Here is an 18,268-nt window from a genome sequence, read left to right as displayed (position 1 = left end):
AAACTCCTCACATTTTTTAACAACCATCACCCCAACACAGGTACACACAAATCCTAAAATAAAGAGAACCCTGAATCTTCCGACTGAAAGGCACACCATGTCAGACTAAAAAAGGGATAGAGAACTACCACCATTAAGACAGATTCTGGTGAAGTTACTAAATTTCAAGGATGTAGAATCAAGAATATACTATCAAGAAAAAGTATCTAGACAGGGAAAAAATATTAGGACAGGGTTGGGGAAAATACAGCTGATTTCAGGCTTTTCCGTAGTAACAAAAGGTACCCTAGTTTATAAAGTTTAGAGAAGGAAAAAAGTGTGACACAGGATCTTTTTATCTGCTAAGGCTCTCTTCAGAATACCAGACATTCTCAAGCAAGCAAGAACTCAAGGAACAGGGCACCGATGAGCCCCTCTTGAAAAAATAAGAAATAAAAGACTCTATTCTACAGACAGCAATGAAATAAATGTAAATAAAGCACTCAATAAAAAAAGTCAAGTAAAATTTCCTTTAGGCATAATTAACTCTTGAAATAAAGAAAGACTTCAATGAAGGTTCAAGTTCAATCCTTTCAGTTCCATTTCCATTTCTTTTCTGATAATTCAAGTAAAATTAAACTCTGGTAAATAAAAATAGCATGCACAGTATCATCTCATTTTTTTTGTTTGCCTGTGCACTCATCTATCTTGCTCTATAGATGAACAGAGAGATGGTTATGATATTTTATCAATAGTTGTTTGGGGTGGTGGAATTTTGAATGTTTTACTTTCTTCCATGGTCTTGTCTATATTCCTATAATTTTTAATGATAATTACATATTGTTATTACAAACACAAGAAATTTTTAAAAATCAACAAGAGTAGATATAGGTAACTTGAGAGCACCTGGCTGAATGGATGGCTACCGGAAGCAATGTCTTGAAGAATTTTTGGGGAATCTCCCAGATGGTCATATCTGTAAGTGAGATCCACTTGGCTGCCTATAAGGGCCACTTTTAACTCATTATGAAGCCAGCTGAAAAAAAAAAACACAACAAACTTCTTAGAACTAGATTACTAAGTTATTGGCCTAATTAATGCTAGGTATTACAAAATGTTAAAAGCATAAAAGCACTAATAGGATATTTAACCTTAACAGATGCAATTTTTTGTGTACCTTTCAAAATAAAATGTTGCAGAAGTACACACAAAGGTAATTCAATGAACTGATTTTCTGTGCAAAAATGCTAACTCTATAAACCAGCTATAAACAAAGACTTTAATTTCAGAATAATCCATAGTGTTTATTTTTCCATATTTATATAAGTTATCTCCTAATTAGTCACTCAAGTCATTTAAACATATTCTATGAAAGCAAGCTATATGATTCATATTTAATCTATATGGCATAGAAGTATGGACCCTCCCCCTGAAATAGTTATAAATGTGGTGACCACATGTTCTGAGTAGTCTGAGACAGTGCTGGTTTTTAGCTGTTACCCTGGAGCAATTAACGATCCCGTTTCATTCTCAACAGTGTCCCAGTTTAGACAATAAATTATATGGTTGACCTACTCATACATCTCTAAGATATAAAAAAATCAAGATGCATTCTACAAAATAACTGGCCTTTGTTCTCAAAAAAATAAAATAAAATAAAAGCACTGAGGAGCCATGACACTAATTATAATGTGTGACTACAGACTGGATTCTGGCAGGAAAAAAATTCTTCTAAAAGAAATTACAGGGAAAGTTGGTAGAATCTGAATATAAACTGTGGATTAGGTAGTACTGTAATAATACTAAGTACTTGATTATTTAAGAGAATGTCCCTTATTCTTGGGAAATCCACACAGAAGTTTTTATGGATAAAGGGGCATCAATGTGTACAACTTACTTTCAAATAATTCAGAAAATTACATTCATACATATATACACAGAACAATAATAATAAATGACAAAATGCTACCATTCATTAATCTGGGTGAAGAGTATTACAAAAAACAGTATATACAGAAACTATTTCAAACATCTTGAATTATTATAAATGAGACAAAATAAAAAGATTGGGGTGGGAGGGAATGGACCTGTTAGAAACTGTCCTAAAATAATCTTTTGAAGTTATTTTGTTTAAAGATTTTATTGATTTATTTTTAGAGAGGAAATATGGAAGAAAAAGAGGGAGAGAAACATTGCTGCATGAGAGACACATTGATCAGCTGCCTCTCACAAGCCCCCACCCCGGGACCCGGCCTGCAACCCAGGCATGTGCCCTGATCGGGAATCAATCCTGCAACCTTTTGGTCCTCAGGCTGGCTTTCAGTCCACTGAGCCACACCCACCAGGGCAATCTTTTGAAGTTCTACTCCCACTAACATTATTAGAAATCAACTAAAATAATAATTTATCATACATAAAATAATTATATATTTTTAAACCCAGAATATTATTACTAACCTCTTCCGAATTCTAGCATTAAACAGTGGTGCCTCAAAACGTGGATTTGTACCAACCAGAAGGACAACATCTGCCTCTTCCACACCAGCAATTGTAGTATTAAGAAGATAATTGGAACGCAAATCTGTACTAGAAACACAAAATTAAAAATACAAGTTTACTTTAATGGATTCTCCAGGAGCTCCTGGTCTGACTCTGGCCTACATGTGAAAATAAACTGGTGGGCATGCTGGAGAACCCAAGTTGTCACATTTCAGTTATTGATACTATAGATGTGTCAGCTTATACCAAGGGAAGGGACAGCGGAGGGGAGGGGAGAGAAAACAAAAAAGGGGAGGGGGAGGGAGGAGGGGGGAGGGGAAGGGAGGAGAGCGGAGGTGAGAGGAGAGCAAGGGAGGATGATAGGTTCGTATTTCTCACCCAGCCCCTGCAGTGGGGAAGACCTCTTCGGTGCACAGGGTGTCAGAGTCCACTCTATTAAGCAAATCTTTGAGAGCTACTAGGGCTTCGGCATCCACCAAACCACCTGCGATTGCTGCCACATCCTTGCCTTGAAAACTCTGCAACTAGAAATGAATGCAAAGGATATCACCAAGAAGTTTTTATCCAGCAAAGACCACAATGAATTATTCAGAAAATAAAACAATGATCACTTTCAACTGTAACTAAAAAATAAACTAAAAAACAAACAAACTAATCATTTTCAAGTAGAAAAAAATACACTCTTTTTTTTTTTACTTTAGAGAGGGGAAGGAGGGGTGGGAGAGAAAGCAGGGGAGGGAGGGAGAAGAGATAAAGAGAAACACAGATTTTTATTGTTCTACCTATTTATGCACTCTTTATTGATTCTTGTATACACCCTGACTAGAGATCAAACCTACGACCTTGGTGTATCAGGACTACACTCTAACCAATGGACCTACCTCGCCAGGGCCAGAAACAAACTTCTAATAAAAAGTTTTATACCAGCCCTAGCCACATGGCTAAGTTGGTTGCAGCGTCATCCCACACACCAAAAGGTTGTGGCTTTGACTCATGGTCAGGGTGTGTGCAGGAGGCGACAGGTTGATGTTTCTCTCACTCCCTCCTTCTCTCTTTAGAATCATTAAGTATATCCTCAGGTGGGAATTAATAAAAAAAAATTTTACACCCATTATTGATTAATCTAAAAGTGAGAAGCAGAGGTATATGTGGTGCCAAAGCTAACAACACCAGCTTGGAGAGAAGCTGTTTTAAATTAGGAACAAAAGAGTCTCAAAATGAGGTCTGGAGGATAAAGACAAGGAGTTGCAGTTAAATACAACTTCTTTGCAAGCATCTGTCATTCCCTCAATCCCTTTATGTATGTTGTCATTTTCTGACTGGAAAGCCATTCCCTCTCTTTTTGCTCTGGCAAGCCAGTACTCATTCTTTAATTCTGCCTGAGGAGTCACCTTATCTAGGAAGGTATCCCTGATATGCCAGCCCTGGTTAGGCACCCCTCCTACATGCTCTTTCATACACCACTTCCTGCACAACTACCCAAAGCAGCATTGTAACTGCCTAATTATACATCTTTCCCTTCAAGATTGTGGGAGAGGTGAGCGATCTCTATATCCCTACATCTAGCATAACATCTGGCACACAGTTCTCAATAAATGTCTGTCAAAGATAATCTTGGTAAAAGCAAAGAAGTGAAGAAATAATATATCCCTTCTTCACTGCAAAGATATCCTTTGAAAATCACAAATACTATACATTCCATGTTTCCATGTTTTACCATTCCAGCTACACGAGAGAGCGCATCCTCCCAGGAGGTGTAGGTTAAAAGCCCCTTTTCGTTTCTGACCATCGGCTCGGTAAGCCTTTGACGTTTCAGCCCATCGTAGGCAAATCTAGATAACAGAAATTACACCATTTGTGGGATCTTGCTATAGAGGCAACCATCATTTTCAAGTTTAAAATCTAAAAGAAATGTTATTTAAATACAGTATTGGTTAAAGTATCCACTATGATCATAAATATCTTAATACAAGTTTTTCAATCCCAGGTTTTTATGGAGATGAACTAATAAGTATTTTATGAACATCAACTAAAAAGTAAAACACCATCTGAAAAGTTTGCCTTCTGATAACTTACTTATAGCTACCTGAATAATCTTAAAATTATTAATACAAACAATATGACAGCTGAAAAATCTGAATCATTTTTATTTATAAAACCCAAGTACCTCTAGAGAGTTTATCAAAATTACGCTGTATACTTCCGGCCAAGATGGAGGCGTAGGTAGACACACTGTGCCTCTTCACACAACCAAAAGAAGGACACCAATTTAAAAACAAACAACAACCAGAACTGACAGAAAACAGAACTGTATGGAAGTCCGACAACCAAGAAGTTAAAGAAGAAACATTCATTCATCCAGACCAGTAGGAGGGGCGGAGACAGATAGCCGGGCAGAGAGGACTCATGGCAAGGCGGTGGCTGGCAGCAAGGTGGAATTTAGTGGAGCCGGGGGTCCCACATTCACATGTAGATAAACCAGGAGGATAAACTGGGGAACAAGACAGACCCCACGGCCCAGGGCTCCAGTGAGGGGAAATAAAGCCTCAAACCACTGACTGAAAACACCTGTGGGGATTGAGGCAGCAGGACAAACTCCCAGCCGCATAGGAGAGTTGGTTGGAAAGACCCACATGGTGTTAGAACGTACACAAACCCACCCACACAGAAATCAGCACCAGAAAGGCTCACTTTGCTTGTGGGTAGTGGGGGAAGTGATTGAGAACCAGCAGAGAGCGGAGCAAGTGCCATAGTTCCCTCTCAGGACCCTTCCCCACATACAGCGTCACAGCCCAGCGGCCTAGGTTGCCCCGCACTGGTGAATACCTAAGGTTCAACCCCTTACTAAATAACAGGCGCACTGAGGAAAAAAAATGGCCCAAATGAAAGAACAGATCAAAGCTTCAGAAAAAATACAACTAAACAGTGAAGAGATAGCCAACCTGTCAGATACACAGTTCAAAGCACTGGTGATCAGGATGCTCACAGAATTGGTTGAATTTGGTCACAAATTAGATGAAAAAATGAAGACTACACTAAGTGAAATAAAGGAAAATGTACAGGGAACCAATAATGATGGGAAGGAAACTGGGACTCAAATCAATGAGTGGACCAGAAGGAATAAAGAAACATTCAACCAGAAAAGAATGAAGAATAATTCAAAAAAATGAGGAGAGGCTTAAGAACCTCCAGGACATCTTTAAACATTCCAACATCCAGATTATAGGGATACCAGTAGGAGAAGAAGAAGAGCAACAAATTGAAACTTATTTGACAAATAATGAAGGCGAACTTCCCCAATCTGGCAAAGGAAAGAGACTTCCAGGAAGTCCAGGAAGCTCAGAAAGTCCCAAAGAAGTTGGACCCAAGGAGGAACATACCAAGGCACATTATAATTACACTACCCAAGATTTAAAATAAGGAGAGAATCTTAGAACTAGCAAGAGAAAGGAGACAATTACCTACAAAGGAATTCCCATAAGATTATCAGCTGATTTCTCAGAAGAGACCTTACAGGCAAGAAGAGGCTAGGAGGAAGTATTCCAAGTCATGAAAAGCAAGAACCTACATCCCAGATTACTCTATCCAGCAAAGCTTTCATTTAGAATGGAAGGGCAGATAAAGTGCTTCTCAGATAAGGTCAAGTTAAAGGAGTTCAGCATCACCAAGCCCTTATTATATGAAATGTTAAAGGGATTTATCTAAGGAAATGGAGATAAAAATATGGACAATAAAATGATAGTAAACTCAGTTATTAACAATCACACCTAAAACTAAAACAAAAGCAAACTAAGCAAACAACTAGAACAGGAACAGACCCACAGAAATGGAAAACACATGGTGGGTTATCAAAAGGGGAGTGGAAGGGGGACAGAGGGGGAAAAAGTACAGAGAATAAGTAACATAAATGGTAGGTAGAAAACAGAAAGGAGGAGGTTAAGAATAGTATGGGAAATGTAGAAGCCAAGAACTTATATGTATGACCCAAGGACACGAACTAAGGAGGGGGAATGCAGGTGGGAGGGGGTGTGCAGGGCAGAGGAGAATAAAGGGGAGAAAATGGGACAACTGTAATAGCATAATCAATAAAATATATTAAAAAATTATGTTGTACAAACTATAACTTATATTTAGCTTCTTTTCTCCAATGAACCAACCGACATATCTTCATCTACTTCAATTTCTCCATTTAGAAGGAAAAAATATTTCTCCAAGTTAATATGAATACCAACAATAGATCTAGGACTATTAATGTCAGTTTTGTCCAATTCTCTATATAAGTAGTCCATATTTTAATATTCACTAATTAATTTGCAACTATGAAAGACAGTTCTTTAAAACTAAATTATAAAGTTTCCTTTAAGTCAACTGCAAAAGGAAAACAGTACAGCATATACCTGGTTTTGTCAGAGATCCACTCTTCATTGATGTCCTCATGCATTCTTGGCAGAATCCTCATCACCTCCCCAGTTCTTGTGCTTACCACAATATTGCTTCCAACTGCATCCATGACATCAATGGATTCAGTCTTTCTGAGAAAAGAAATACATAGACACTATTTACTATTGGATTTTATGACTAAGAACAAAGTTTCTGCCATCTGGTTTACCCCAAACAAAAAATTTTACAATTACTTTCCTTCCTGAATTTCTAAAAATAATGGAACTCAAAGAAAATGCTAAAAAACAAACACACAAAAAACCCTTATGTTTGGACACATGACATAAATTTTTAAAGCAAAAATGAAGCCCTTAAAACTGTTATCTGATCTATAAGCCAAGTGGAAGGGCTCCAAATAGGCAAATCAGAAACAATTTGAATATCAAAATAAATAAGGAAGGGAGAGATTTCTGGTTTTGGTCAGTTATGGAGTTTGACAAATCCTTCCTCCAAATGGCAAAAATTTAACTGAACAAAATTCACAAAGCAACCAATTCAGTACTGTGGAACTCTACCAAAGGGATACAACACCACGAGAAACTTTGATGGAAAAACTGTCAAATTTTTGAGTAAGAGCAGTGAAAATCGGCAGTGTTCCTACCCCTCTCCCACCAGCCTAAACTGGAGGTTTTGCCAAGGCAGGGCAGGCTGTGAAGAAGGCAGCTTCTTTCCTGCCGATGAGGACTCGTTCAGTTTGGGGCAGTGAGCAAAGCTGTCTGTAGGAGGAATATCACAGAGATCCTTGAGCTGAGGACAGCCAAAGTACTAGCCTGAGGCTGTAATCATAGTTGGGGCAAACGTTCCTGGGGGAGGCTGTGCATGTATGTACAGCTCAGGCCAAAGAGGGCATAGGCTACTAGATAACACCAAGATTCAAAGTGCCCAGTGGAAAGCACAAGCTGGGCTGAATTTAAAACAGCCTGAACTTTGAATGTGCTCCTCTATTCTCACAGATCCACTGGCAGAGTCTGGAAGCCTTATTGGCTCAAAGCACTTGAGCATAATCATTATCTGATCACTTAGCTCGGCAGAAAGGGTAACTCCTAAGAAGACTTACTTAAAAATAAAAACAAGGCCCTGGCTAGTGGGGCTCAATGGATTGGGCGTGGACCTGTGAACCAAAGGGTCTCAGGTTCAGTCCCCAGTCAGGGCACATGCCTGGGTTGTGGGCCAGGACCCCAGGGTGGGGGCACATGAGAGGCAACCACACATTGATGTTCCTCTCCCTTTTTCTCCCTCCCTTCCACTCCCTCTAAAGATAAAAAAATAAAAATCTTTAAAAAAGTAAATAAATAAAAAGAAGAATATTAAATACATTCAAAGAAAAATCATGTTTAAAGAATTAAAGAAAAATATGACAACCATGAATCAACAAGTAAAAAGTCCCAGTAAGGATATAAAAATTATTTTCAAAAAACCAAACAGAAATTCTGTCATTGAAAAGTATAACTGGCCCTGGCCAGTTGGTTAGTGGCAGGCTGACATGCCAAGGTTGTGGGTTCGATCCCTGGTTAAGGCACATACAAGAATCAACTACTGAATGCACAAATAAGTGGGACAACAAATCAATGTTTTGTTTTTTTAATTTTTTTTTAAGATTTTATTTATTTATTTTTAGAGAGGAAAGGGAGGGAGTGGGAGAGAGGGGGAGAGAGAGAGAGAAAAACATTCAATGTGCGGTTGCTGGGGGTTCTGGCCTGCAACCCAGGAATGTACCCTGGCTGGGAATCGAACCTGGGACACTTTGATTCCCAGCCCGTGCTCAATCCACTGAGCTACGCCAGCCAGGGCACAAATCAATGGTTTTTTTCTCTCTCCCCCTTCCTCGCTCTCTCTAAAATCAATAAATTTAAAAAAAAAAAGTATAACTGCAATAAAAAATTTACTACAAGGGCTCAAAATGGGAAAAGAAAAATGCATAAGCTTGGTGATAGATGAATAGAAATTATCCAATCGGAAGAACAAAAAGAAAAAAAAGATTTAAGAAAAATGAACAGTGTCTCAAGACCCATGGGACAACAGGAGATGGGAACAAACTCTGGATTTAAACATCTCAATTATGCACTGTTCCCCCGATCCACTCCTTTGGTGTTCATAAATACATGGCTTAACCCCTGGAATTTTCAGAAAATCCCATGTATTTTGTGGAGGAAGCTTAAAATCAGAGGCAATTTGATATGTTCCTATAACCTTGAAAATATTCAAACTTGTTGCACCTACTTACTCCATTTCTTGGTTTAATCAAAAAAGAATCAGAGACATACAAGAAAATTTATGAATAACAATGTTTATCAGAGATTTATAATTACAAAAATAGAAAAAACTATCTAATAATAGGAAGTGGTTAAATCAAGTATGCTATATCCACACAGTTAAAAACTTAATATACAATGAAGAGATTATAAATTTTTTTTAAATGAAGACAATTTTACTCTTTGGAAGACCAAGTGACTAAAATAATTTTGTGGTTAAGTACTATGGAATTTATTTCCAAGAAAACTACAATTACTTTACACCCGTTCATTCTATCATTCAATCTGTAACTATTTATCTTCCATCAAGAGTTTACTTAAAGCAAAAAAATAATAATTTACCAGACCAAAACAATTAGGACTCAGGAAGAAAATAAACCTTAAACATTTTTTAACAGTAGCAAATTAAAGGACAAAAAATTGTTGTCAACAAACACAGTGATGAGTGAGTACCTTGTTTCCCAAGGCCGGGCAGTAAAGGCATAGGGCTTAGAGGTCAGGGCACCCACAGGACAGATATCAATGATATTCCCAGACAGTTCGGACATAAACATCTTTTCAACATATGTGCCAACTTGCATGTCATTTCCTCTGCCTGTTGTGCCCAAATCATCTACTCCTGCAATCTCACTTGCAAACCTGCAAGACAAATGTGTACCGTCAAACGGTTAAATCTAGCAAAACTACCTCCTTTCCTACTCATGATCACAAAGAGATAATCAGTTTCAAAGCACTAAAAAAAGATATGAGTATATTTTCAATGGCAAGCATAGTCCCTAGAAAAAAATAATTCAATAAATGTTTGCTTTTAATTTGAGGCATAAGACACATACATAAAACTGCACAAATAGTGTAGTTATATGCATATAGCTTAGCAAGTTATCACAGAGTTAATGCTTATAGATTTTGATTTTTAAATCCAACTGACAATATTTCCTGAAAGTGACCAACTTACTCATTTTATTGGCTGATGCAAAAAAACATTAAAAACCTCCCTCTTCTCCCACCAAATAAAAGTGTTAGCCCACCAATCCTTGTGAATATTCAGTAACTACACAAATAATATTGCAGAAGAGGGGGATAACTACCTGATGCAGCGAGTACACTGTATACATCTAGTCATGATGGTCTTGACCAATGGCCCAATGTTCTTGTCCTCTACAGCACGTTTCCCCTCTAAAAATCGGCTCCTATCACTTCCAAACATCATGGACTGGTCCTTAAATGGATTATGAGAGAGTTATCTGATTCTGCTAACAAAATGAGACAATCAAAAAGTCTTATGGAATTAGACTACATACCTGCAGATCACATTCGCCTCCCTGATCACAGATAGGACAGTCCAGTGGGTGATTTGCTAATAAGAACTCCATCACACCTTCTCTGTATGAAAAATTGTTAATATATAATATGCTTTACACATACGCTATTTAAATAACCTTCACAGATGCATGTTGTCACAGAGTTAGTATTAATTTTACATGTATCTGATATGTCAATATAACCATCATTTTGAATAGTATTAAACACAACCTAAAAAAACACAGAAGCCTAGAATAAACTATTATTAGAGAATGTAGAAAATTATAACTTATAGTAATACAAAATTACCAAAACTTGCTGAATGGTCCTCAGAAAACACATTAATTCAAACCAAAAAAGAAACATACAAATGCAAAGCGAAACCAAACACAACCAGTACCAGTATGGTAGCATATCACTGCAGCAATCCCAGCTCAACAATTTTCTGCTCTAAGTTTCTAAACCAAGAAACAATGAAGTACCTGGCTTTCTTAGTTTTCTCTGAGTTTGTCAGGATATTCCAACCTTTCATTACTGGCATGGCACAGGCAGCTACAACCTAAAATTACAGTGGAGACATCTGTAAGTATTTGTATTCATTTGTAATTATAAGTAACCTAATACATAAAAACATTACATTATACTTTTGAAAACAAGCAAAAAAGAGTATTTTTGAATGATGACTTTTTTAAAGTTTTCATAGTCATGATAATCTGACTTTTACATTTCTTTTAGAATAAGACATCCTACGTCTTAATTTTATTCTAATTGTTAATAAATTTTTTCAGTGCAATTTTTTATAAGAGATTCTGAAACAAAACGTCAAACTGTTTTCTGATTAGCAGGCTCTACTGATTTAAAACTGCATGAACCAAATGAGATTAACCTGAAAGTGAACCTCTTCACTGCAACCCTTTCCTCTAGTGAAAATGGCACAACATACAAGTACTTCCGACGTCCTGTTTGGCAACTGCACATCCTAGCTGTGTGTCATACAGCCGTTTGGAAATACTGGCAGTTGTTAAGAAGTCACCTTTATGTCTAAAACTGTTACAATTATACAACATGCATTTACAAAACACCTTCATTGATGAGTCTGCACTTCTGAAGAGAACCAATTGCACAAAAAATAAATGTATAGATAAAAGTAAACAGGGCTAGATTCTCCACTATAATAATACTGATTCTAAATACAGTTTGCTGCAAAATTTAAAGTTTTCTACCTTCTACAGCATGGTGTGGAATTTTAGGTATCAAGTACCTTGGGAGCTTTCTCGATTTCAACAAGGCACATCCTGCAGTTTCCAGCAACTGACAACCTTTCATGATAACAGAATCGAGGGATCTGCATGCCAACCTTTTCACAAGCCTAGAAAACAACACGTAAGAAACTTTTGCATTAGAATAGCCTGATTCATCCTTGTCTTGCCTAGAACACTAAAACACAGGGAGGGAAAAATGAAGCCATCCCCTACCTACCTCATTACTCCTATTTATAAATATCTATATCTTCATTCTCACTTCATCCCTGAAGAGATTTCCCTCTTTTGTTCTTGATTCCAACCTGTCTGCTCTGAAGCTGCCTCTTTAAGGATCCTCAGCATGTCTACACCTTGTGTGGAAGAAACTAGAATGAAGAATCCTCAGACTGTGCTGAAGGCTTGACCCCTCCCCCCATTTCCGCTCTGAACCACTGTTCACGATGCCCCTTCAAACTCTGTCCCAGTGGTCCAATACATGGACTTCCTCTCTGCCTAACTGTCCTCCTTTGGATCACAGACTCCACTTCACACTGTCCAGCTGGCTATGATCTAGTTCTTCCTTTGGCTCCACACATCCCACCCAGGACTTACTCTCCCATTGTGGCTAAAGCTCTTCCCAGGTCCTGTTTGCCTAGTAGGGGAGACTAGTTCTGATCTACCAATTTCTCCTTCTCTGAGCCTGTAATAAACGTATGTATCCAAATTTCTTCCAGAGTTAGTTCTTCTAGCCTTAGCCCATGCTAAAGCAATCTCATCAACGTCCAATGTCTTAACTACTTAGTCAGTAGAAATGTACCGCATCTACCTACGTGCTGCATGCACTGGGTATAGTAGTGAGCGAGACAGACATTGTCCCAGCCTTTGTACTATCTCCTGTTCCAAGTGATTACATCTAACCTTGATCTGCAACCCAGAGTCCTCCCTTCTGCAAGCTTTAAACTTAAGTAGGCGTTTATCCAAGTGTATGCTCCATAGAGTTAAAGTTCAACCTATTTCTGTCTCTTACTAATACGTCCCCAAATAAACTAACAAAGAATTCATAAAAACTCCTCTACTTTTCATCACTCCTAAAGGACTGCCTAGCTATATCTCACTTTCCTTTGACTCAGCCATCATGTGTTCATTCCCACTGCTACCATCTATTTTAGGCCTTTTCAATTCCCACTCCACTATAGCAAGATACTCTTTCCTTGTCTCTCACTCCAGTTTTGTTACTCTCCAAGCCTTCATGCTACTGTCACTGCCATACTCCTTAACAGCCACGAAGATGCTTGATGGGTCAAACCACAGGCACTTCAGCATGGCATGCATCTTCTTTCGTGGCTGGACCTTGCCTACCAGAATAACTTGACTTCCTGTTACCTAATCTTCTACATACCCCTTACGCTCCATCAATACCAAACTATGTGAAGCTTCCTCGTCCACAACCTTCATAATCTCAGTGATCGCCTGACACATACCTCACATCTCTTTCCACCACCTCCTGTTCCTGCCTAACTACCCTGCACTATACCTGGAACACATTTTTGTTACATATTTATTGTTTACATGTCTACGCCTGGCAGAGAGCCTGAAAGTGGGGGCTGAAATGAACAAAGGGCATTCAGCTCTGTGGTAACTTGCAGATGGAACAGAGCATCACTTCTGCATGACCGATTTTGTCAGTTCTAGAGGAAATTAGAGAAACTAAATATTCAAGAATGTATTACCCTTCATTTACCTGTTTTGTAGATTATATTCCTAGAAATATACTGAAAACAGAAAGGTTATATGAAAGTCAAAAGCATCAAGCAGGCTCACCACAAACAAAGGTTACCTTCTCCCCAAACTTACCCATATTAACTAATAATTTATTTCAAATTTCTCAGTGAGTATTGGTGTGGAAGGCAGAAGTGAAAGAACTGCCATAAATCACCATGAAAGTCAGACACAGATAAATGACAGCTTTCTCCGAAATGCCAAGATTTCAAGTCAAACTTATTTTCATGTAATTTTACCACCCCTAGCTCTTTTATGAGCATTTATTAAGGAATCTTAAAAACTTTAGAGGTAAATTAAACTGCATAAAGGAAATAAATTGGTATTTAGAAAAAAGCAGAACATACACAAAAACACAGAATTAGAACATATGCCTGCCTACCTGAAGGACAGTAGTTCCCGGCTCCACCATGACAGACTGACCATCAACAAATACTTCAATCAGGTTGCTTGCTGCTGTGGCAGTTGTCCGAACTAACCATCAAAAATATTGACATGAAAGATAACACGGTTGAATGTATTATAGCAGAAGATAATGGATTAATTAACTCTGACCTATAAGCCTAAAATTTCTCTAGACTGAAAATTATATAACATTGAATTAGGAAAAAAAGGCTTTTTAAATCCTGACTACCAAACAGAATATAGTTGTCTACTTCTAATAATTAAAACTTTTAATACCACTGAAAATATGTTCACGGGAAGGACACTTTCTAAAAGTAGAATGACTATTTTTTCCATTTTGGCACTGATGGGCAGTTCCGACTACTTTCTATTCCATGATAGTTTCTATAGACTGTTTAAGGTAAAGCTACATTTTTGAATTATTCTATTTGACTTGGGTCATTTGTTTCTATTTTTATTTAAAACAAACTAAGAGTTTGGAGTCTTTCAAGAAACATTCCACAGACCTATGAGTTCATGAAAATAGACAGTTAAGTACAAACAAATGCAATTTAAAAGATACTCACCATATTCTTTAGGAGATTTAGCAAGGCCTGCTAAGGCCCTTCTTACAGGTACCCTTAACATGTTGCTAAGAAAAAAACAAAGAGGAGTTACATTATTGTAGGAAAATCCTAACTATAAACTTCTGGTAATAGTTCATTATTTTAAAGCATTACACATACATCATTTCACTGAACATTCACAAATACTGATTTTTCCCTCAAATTCTGTAGATGAGAATATTCAGTCTCAAAGAGATTACCGACTTACACAATGTAAAGGAGCTAAGAAAAGCAGCTGGTATACAAATGTGGGCCTTCTAATTCTGTTAAAGGACAGTTTTATTGTTTTTAACTATCAACAAATTATCCCATTAAAACAATACTACACAGTAAAATGAATTTCAAGAATAACAATTAGCTTGTGATTGACAGCTATGTAAAATAAATCCTATCTTTCTGCGTTTTCTACCAATATACCTTCTAAGATTCTATATTCTGAGCAGTTATGTACTGTCCTAAAGGCTCCTGAGAAATTCCGAGCTAGCTCCTAAGTCCAACACTGTCAAGTGTCTAGAGTGCCATTTCCTATGCCGAGCAGTACATGAATCTTACAGATGTGCAAAGACCTGTTTATATGCCTGTTCTCCTCCCACTGTATCATGAACTTCTTCCATCTACCTTTAGCGCCTAGCCCTGAGGTTGACACATAGTAAAAATCAGTGGTTCTCAACCAGGAACAATTTTGCTTCCCAGGAAACATTTGGAAATGTCTGCACACATTATTTGTTGTCACAACAGGGGAAAAACTAGAGGCATCTAGGAGAGAGAGGCCAGGGCACTGCTAAACATCCTACAATGCACAGGACATAATAAAGAATTATCCAAAGTGTCAACAGTGCTGAAAGTTGAAAAATCTTGTTCTGAAAGGTTTGCTGAATTGCTGAAATATATGAAAGTGGATAATATAAATGACACCAATTAAAGACATACATAAAGAAAAGTTAGCTGAACTTTTAGAAGTTTTTCTCCATTCACTTGATCAGATGGGCTAATCATCTAAATTTTTCACTTGGAATTAAAAAAAATACAAATTATGTGATCAGAACGTATCAACATAAAGCATTTCAAAGATAAAGAGAGTCGAAAATAATACATGTACCTACGTTTGAAGCATTAAGTTTCACATACCTATTATAATAAGGTGTATATAATAGGAAATTTCATTAAATCAGATTTCATTGATTCATAGATTTCATTAATTCTGAATTTGTGATACTGAATTGGCAGACATCAGGTCTGTCACCTACTGGTGATTGTTGGCAAATGAAAGTTTCTGCTCCCTTATTTACAGAGCAGAAAGAAAACAAAACTTCCTAGGCAATGTATTAATAGCTGGAGTTCAATAAATGTCACTTGAAGCTGAAATCATTTTAGGTAGTACTAGCCACTTAAGATAAGTTTTAAAGTGCTCTTCTTTTGTACTCCTTTTTACTATCAGCACATGCTGTGTATATATCTCTATTATTCCACCTAGTAAACCGTAGGTTAGCAATCAGTTTTAGTATCTACTAAACTATAAGCTCCTTGATGAGGAACAATTCACTTTGACCATTTCCTTTTTCTGAAAATCTAGCACCATGCCCTTGGAAAAAGAACCATCAAATAGTCTAATTACCAATTTCCAGAATAAGTAGCCATCTGATCGATTAAAATCTGATATACAGGTAAACCTCAATTTGCTGAATTCAAGTAGTGACATTCAAAATCATAAACCAATAGTTTATACAACAATATAAAAACTTTATTACTATTATTTTGTCTCCAGTCCAATTTAATAGTGCCCACTTTAGCTAAGAAATCTACCAGAAGTAGGCTAGCTGTTATAAATCAGCATCAAACGGAATACTGCACAGGGCCAACAAAAGAAATACAGGTTGCGGCCCTGCCCCAGGGGGCTCAGTTGGTTGGAGTGTCATCCTGTGCACGAAAAGGTTATGGATTCAATCCCCAATCGGGGCACATACCTAGATTGCAGGTTCGACCCTGGTTGGGGTACAGGGTATGTATGGGAGGCAACTGATCGATGTTTCTCTCTTTCCCTTCCTCTCTTTCTAAAATCGATAAACATATCCTTGGGTAAGGACTTAAAAAAAAGAAAAAGAAATACAGATTGCAGATCTTTGATATGTACTTCACACATATTTAACTACCATGCAGGAACAACCCTTTTTGTTATAGGGACAGTAGTACTCCACCTTCTCCATTCTCCACTTCTCTCCTTCCAAGGTACTACCCTAGTCCAAGCCACCATCTCCAGCTCCTAACAGGTCTCTGGCTCCATAGTTCCCACAGCCTCTCCCTCCTTCCCACCAGGTGGGGCCTCAGACTGAAATGCGGCTCCCTCAGATCTTTCTTGTCCCTTCTCATCCTTCCAATTTTGGCTCCTAAGCCATTGCTCAGGGAGGCTTTCATTGACCAGCCTATCTAAAATCTATTCCCCTGGCACCTCACCCATTTCATTCTTCTTCATGGACTTCTTTGTAGCTTCTAGTACATGTTCAAGAATTATTTGCTAAATAACGTAGTTTTTTAAAAGATTTTATTTATTTATTTTTAGAGAGAGTGGAAGGGAGAAAGAAAGAGAAGCAGAGAAACATCAGTGGGTGAGAAAAACATGGATGGGTTGCCTCTGAGCCCACAACCCAGGCGTTTGGCTCACAGGCCGGTGCTCAATCCACTGAGCCACTCCAGCCAGGGCTGCTAAATAAATTCTATCTCCAACCTCTGTACATAAACGTGCACTTCCCTTGAATTAGACAGTGCAGGTTCTCAGGCAACATTGTAATACTCTGCTTAACAATGCACCCACAATTTGGTGAAAAATAACATTCCTCAAAAAAAAATCACCTTGATGTTTATTCATCAGAAACAGTTCACGTTACATTTTCTATACCCTCAATTGTCTGATCCACAATCTTACAGTACTGTACATGCATTAAATCCCACGGACCTTTAAACAATGTAGCTTTGTTATTCACAGTGCGACCTTGGGCTAACTTTTTGTACATCTTTTCCTTCAGTCTCCCCACCAGTGAAAATAATAAAAAGTGCTGCCCAACGCAACCAATGGACAAAACTACAGACAAACAAAAGAAACAATCAGAGGTATGGACGGTTGCTATGGCAATGAGGCCAAACAATGATGCACTGTAACAGCTAAGTAATAATTTTGGAAGAAATGCTCAGTCTTTAGGCCTGTCATTTGATACAAGTCCTCTTCCAGGGAACAAAACGACCTCCTGTCCAGAAAGGGGAATGTCCTGCATTTCCCCTGCGGAGGGAAGGTCACCCACAAGCCTGCATTCAGGCCAGCACTCCCCAGGGCCTCCAGAGGCTCCTCTTCTTTGCCCCTGCAGCAGACCAGAGACCGTGGCTACACGGACCCCACCTGCCGGCTCTCAAGGGTTCCCGGGGAGGCGGAGTGGGACGCGGCGCCCAGTTCAAGGACAAGAGGAGAATGAGTCTCCTGGGCCAAAGAAGACAGTTTTGTTAAGAAATAAACTCCTGTGGCCGAGGTACCGCAACCTTCTCACCCAAACACGACCTCACCTTCTCCCTAGAGCCTCCGAGGGTGCCCTGCAGAACTGTCTGCAACACACCGACCCCCTTAGGCGCCCGATTGCTTGTTCAATATGGCGGCGCTGGCTAACTCCGCCCCCCGGCCTGGAGAACGGGAAGCCAGGAGGGACTAGAAACTTCAGATTCTACAATTTCCCCGCTAGATTGATTTCGGCCACTTCCTTCAGTTTGACAGAAGGCGGGGCGA

The 18,268-nt window shown here is 38.4% G+C and overlaps 1 protein-coding gene across 3 annotated transcripts in view; it reads right to left on the bottom strand.

Moving 5' to 3' along the window:
• The window catches only part of NDUFS1 (NADH:ubiquinone oxidoreductase core subunit S1), a 29,371-nt gene extending 11,168 nt beyond the window's left edge, over nt 1-18,203 (bottom strand). The window contains exons 1-14 of one of the 3 annotated variants that reach the window (XM_036022994.1): nt 18,052-18,152; nt 17,891-17,968; nt 14,464-14,528; nt 13,875-13,966; nt 11,734-11,841; nt 10,955-11,031; nt 10,472-10,553; nt 10,259-10,389; nt 9,624-9,809; nt 6,876-7,010; nt 4,196-4,310; nt 2,857-3,002; nt 2,437-2,565; nt 886-1,015 (exon numbers count right to left, since the gene is read on the bottom strand). In XM_036022994.1, the coding sequence (XP_035878887.1) occupies nt 886-1,015; nt 2,437-2,565; nt 2,857-3,002; nt 4,196-4,310; nt 6,876-7,010; nt 9,624-9,809; nt 10,259-10,389; nt 10,472-10,553; nt 10,955-11,031; nt 11,734-11,841; nt 13,875-13,966; nt 14,464-14,524 (1,392 nt within the window). In that variant the 5' untranslated portion in view covers nt 14,525-14,528; nt 17,891-17,968; nt 18,052-18,152. Of the gene's footprint in view, nt 1-885; nt 1,016-2,436; nt 2,566-2,856; nt 3,003-4,195; nt 4,311-6,875; nt 7,011-9,623; nt 9,810-10,258; nt 10,390-10,471; nt 10,554-10,954; nt 11,032-11,733; nt 11,842-13,874; nt 13,967-14,463; nt 14,529-16,466; nt 16,487-17,890; nt 17,969-18,051 lie in introns of those variants that run through there. The other 2 variants (XM_028509058.2, XM_036022995.1) reach the window with 2 other exon arrangements.
• Nucleotides 18,204-18,268: the final 65 nt, after the last annotated feature.

This window comes from Phyllostomus discolor, chromosome 4, assembly GCF_004126475.2.
Source record: "Phyllostomus discolor isolate MPI-MPIP mPhyDis1 chromosome 4, mPhyDis1.pri.v3, whole genome shotgun sequence".
NCBI classification, from domain to species: domain Eukaryota; kingdom Metazoa; phylum Chordata; class Mammalia; order Chiroptera; family Phyllostomidae; genus Phyllostomus; species Phyllostomus discolor.
Note: the sequence above shows the minus strand (reverse complement) of the source record. Positions and strands in the feature narration are given on the sequence as shown.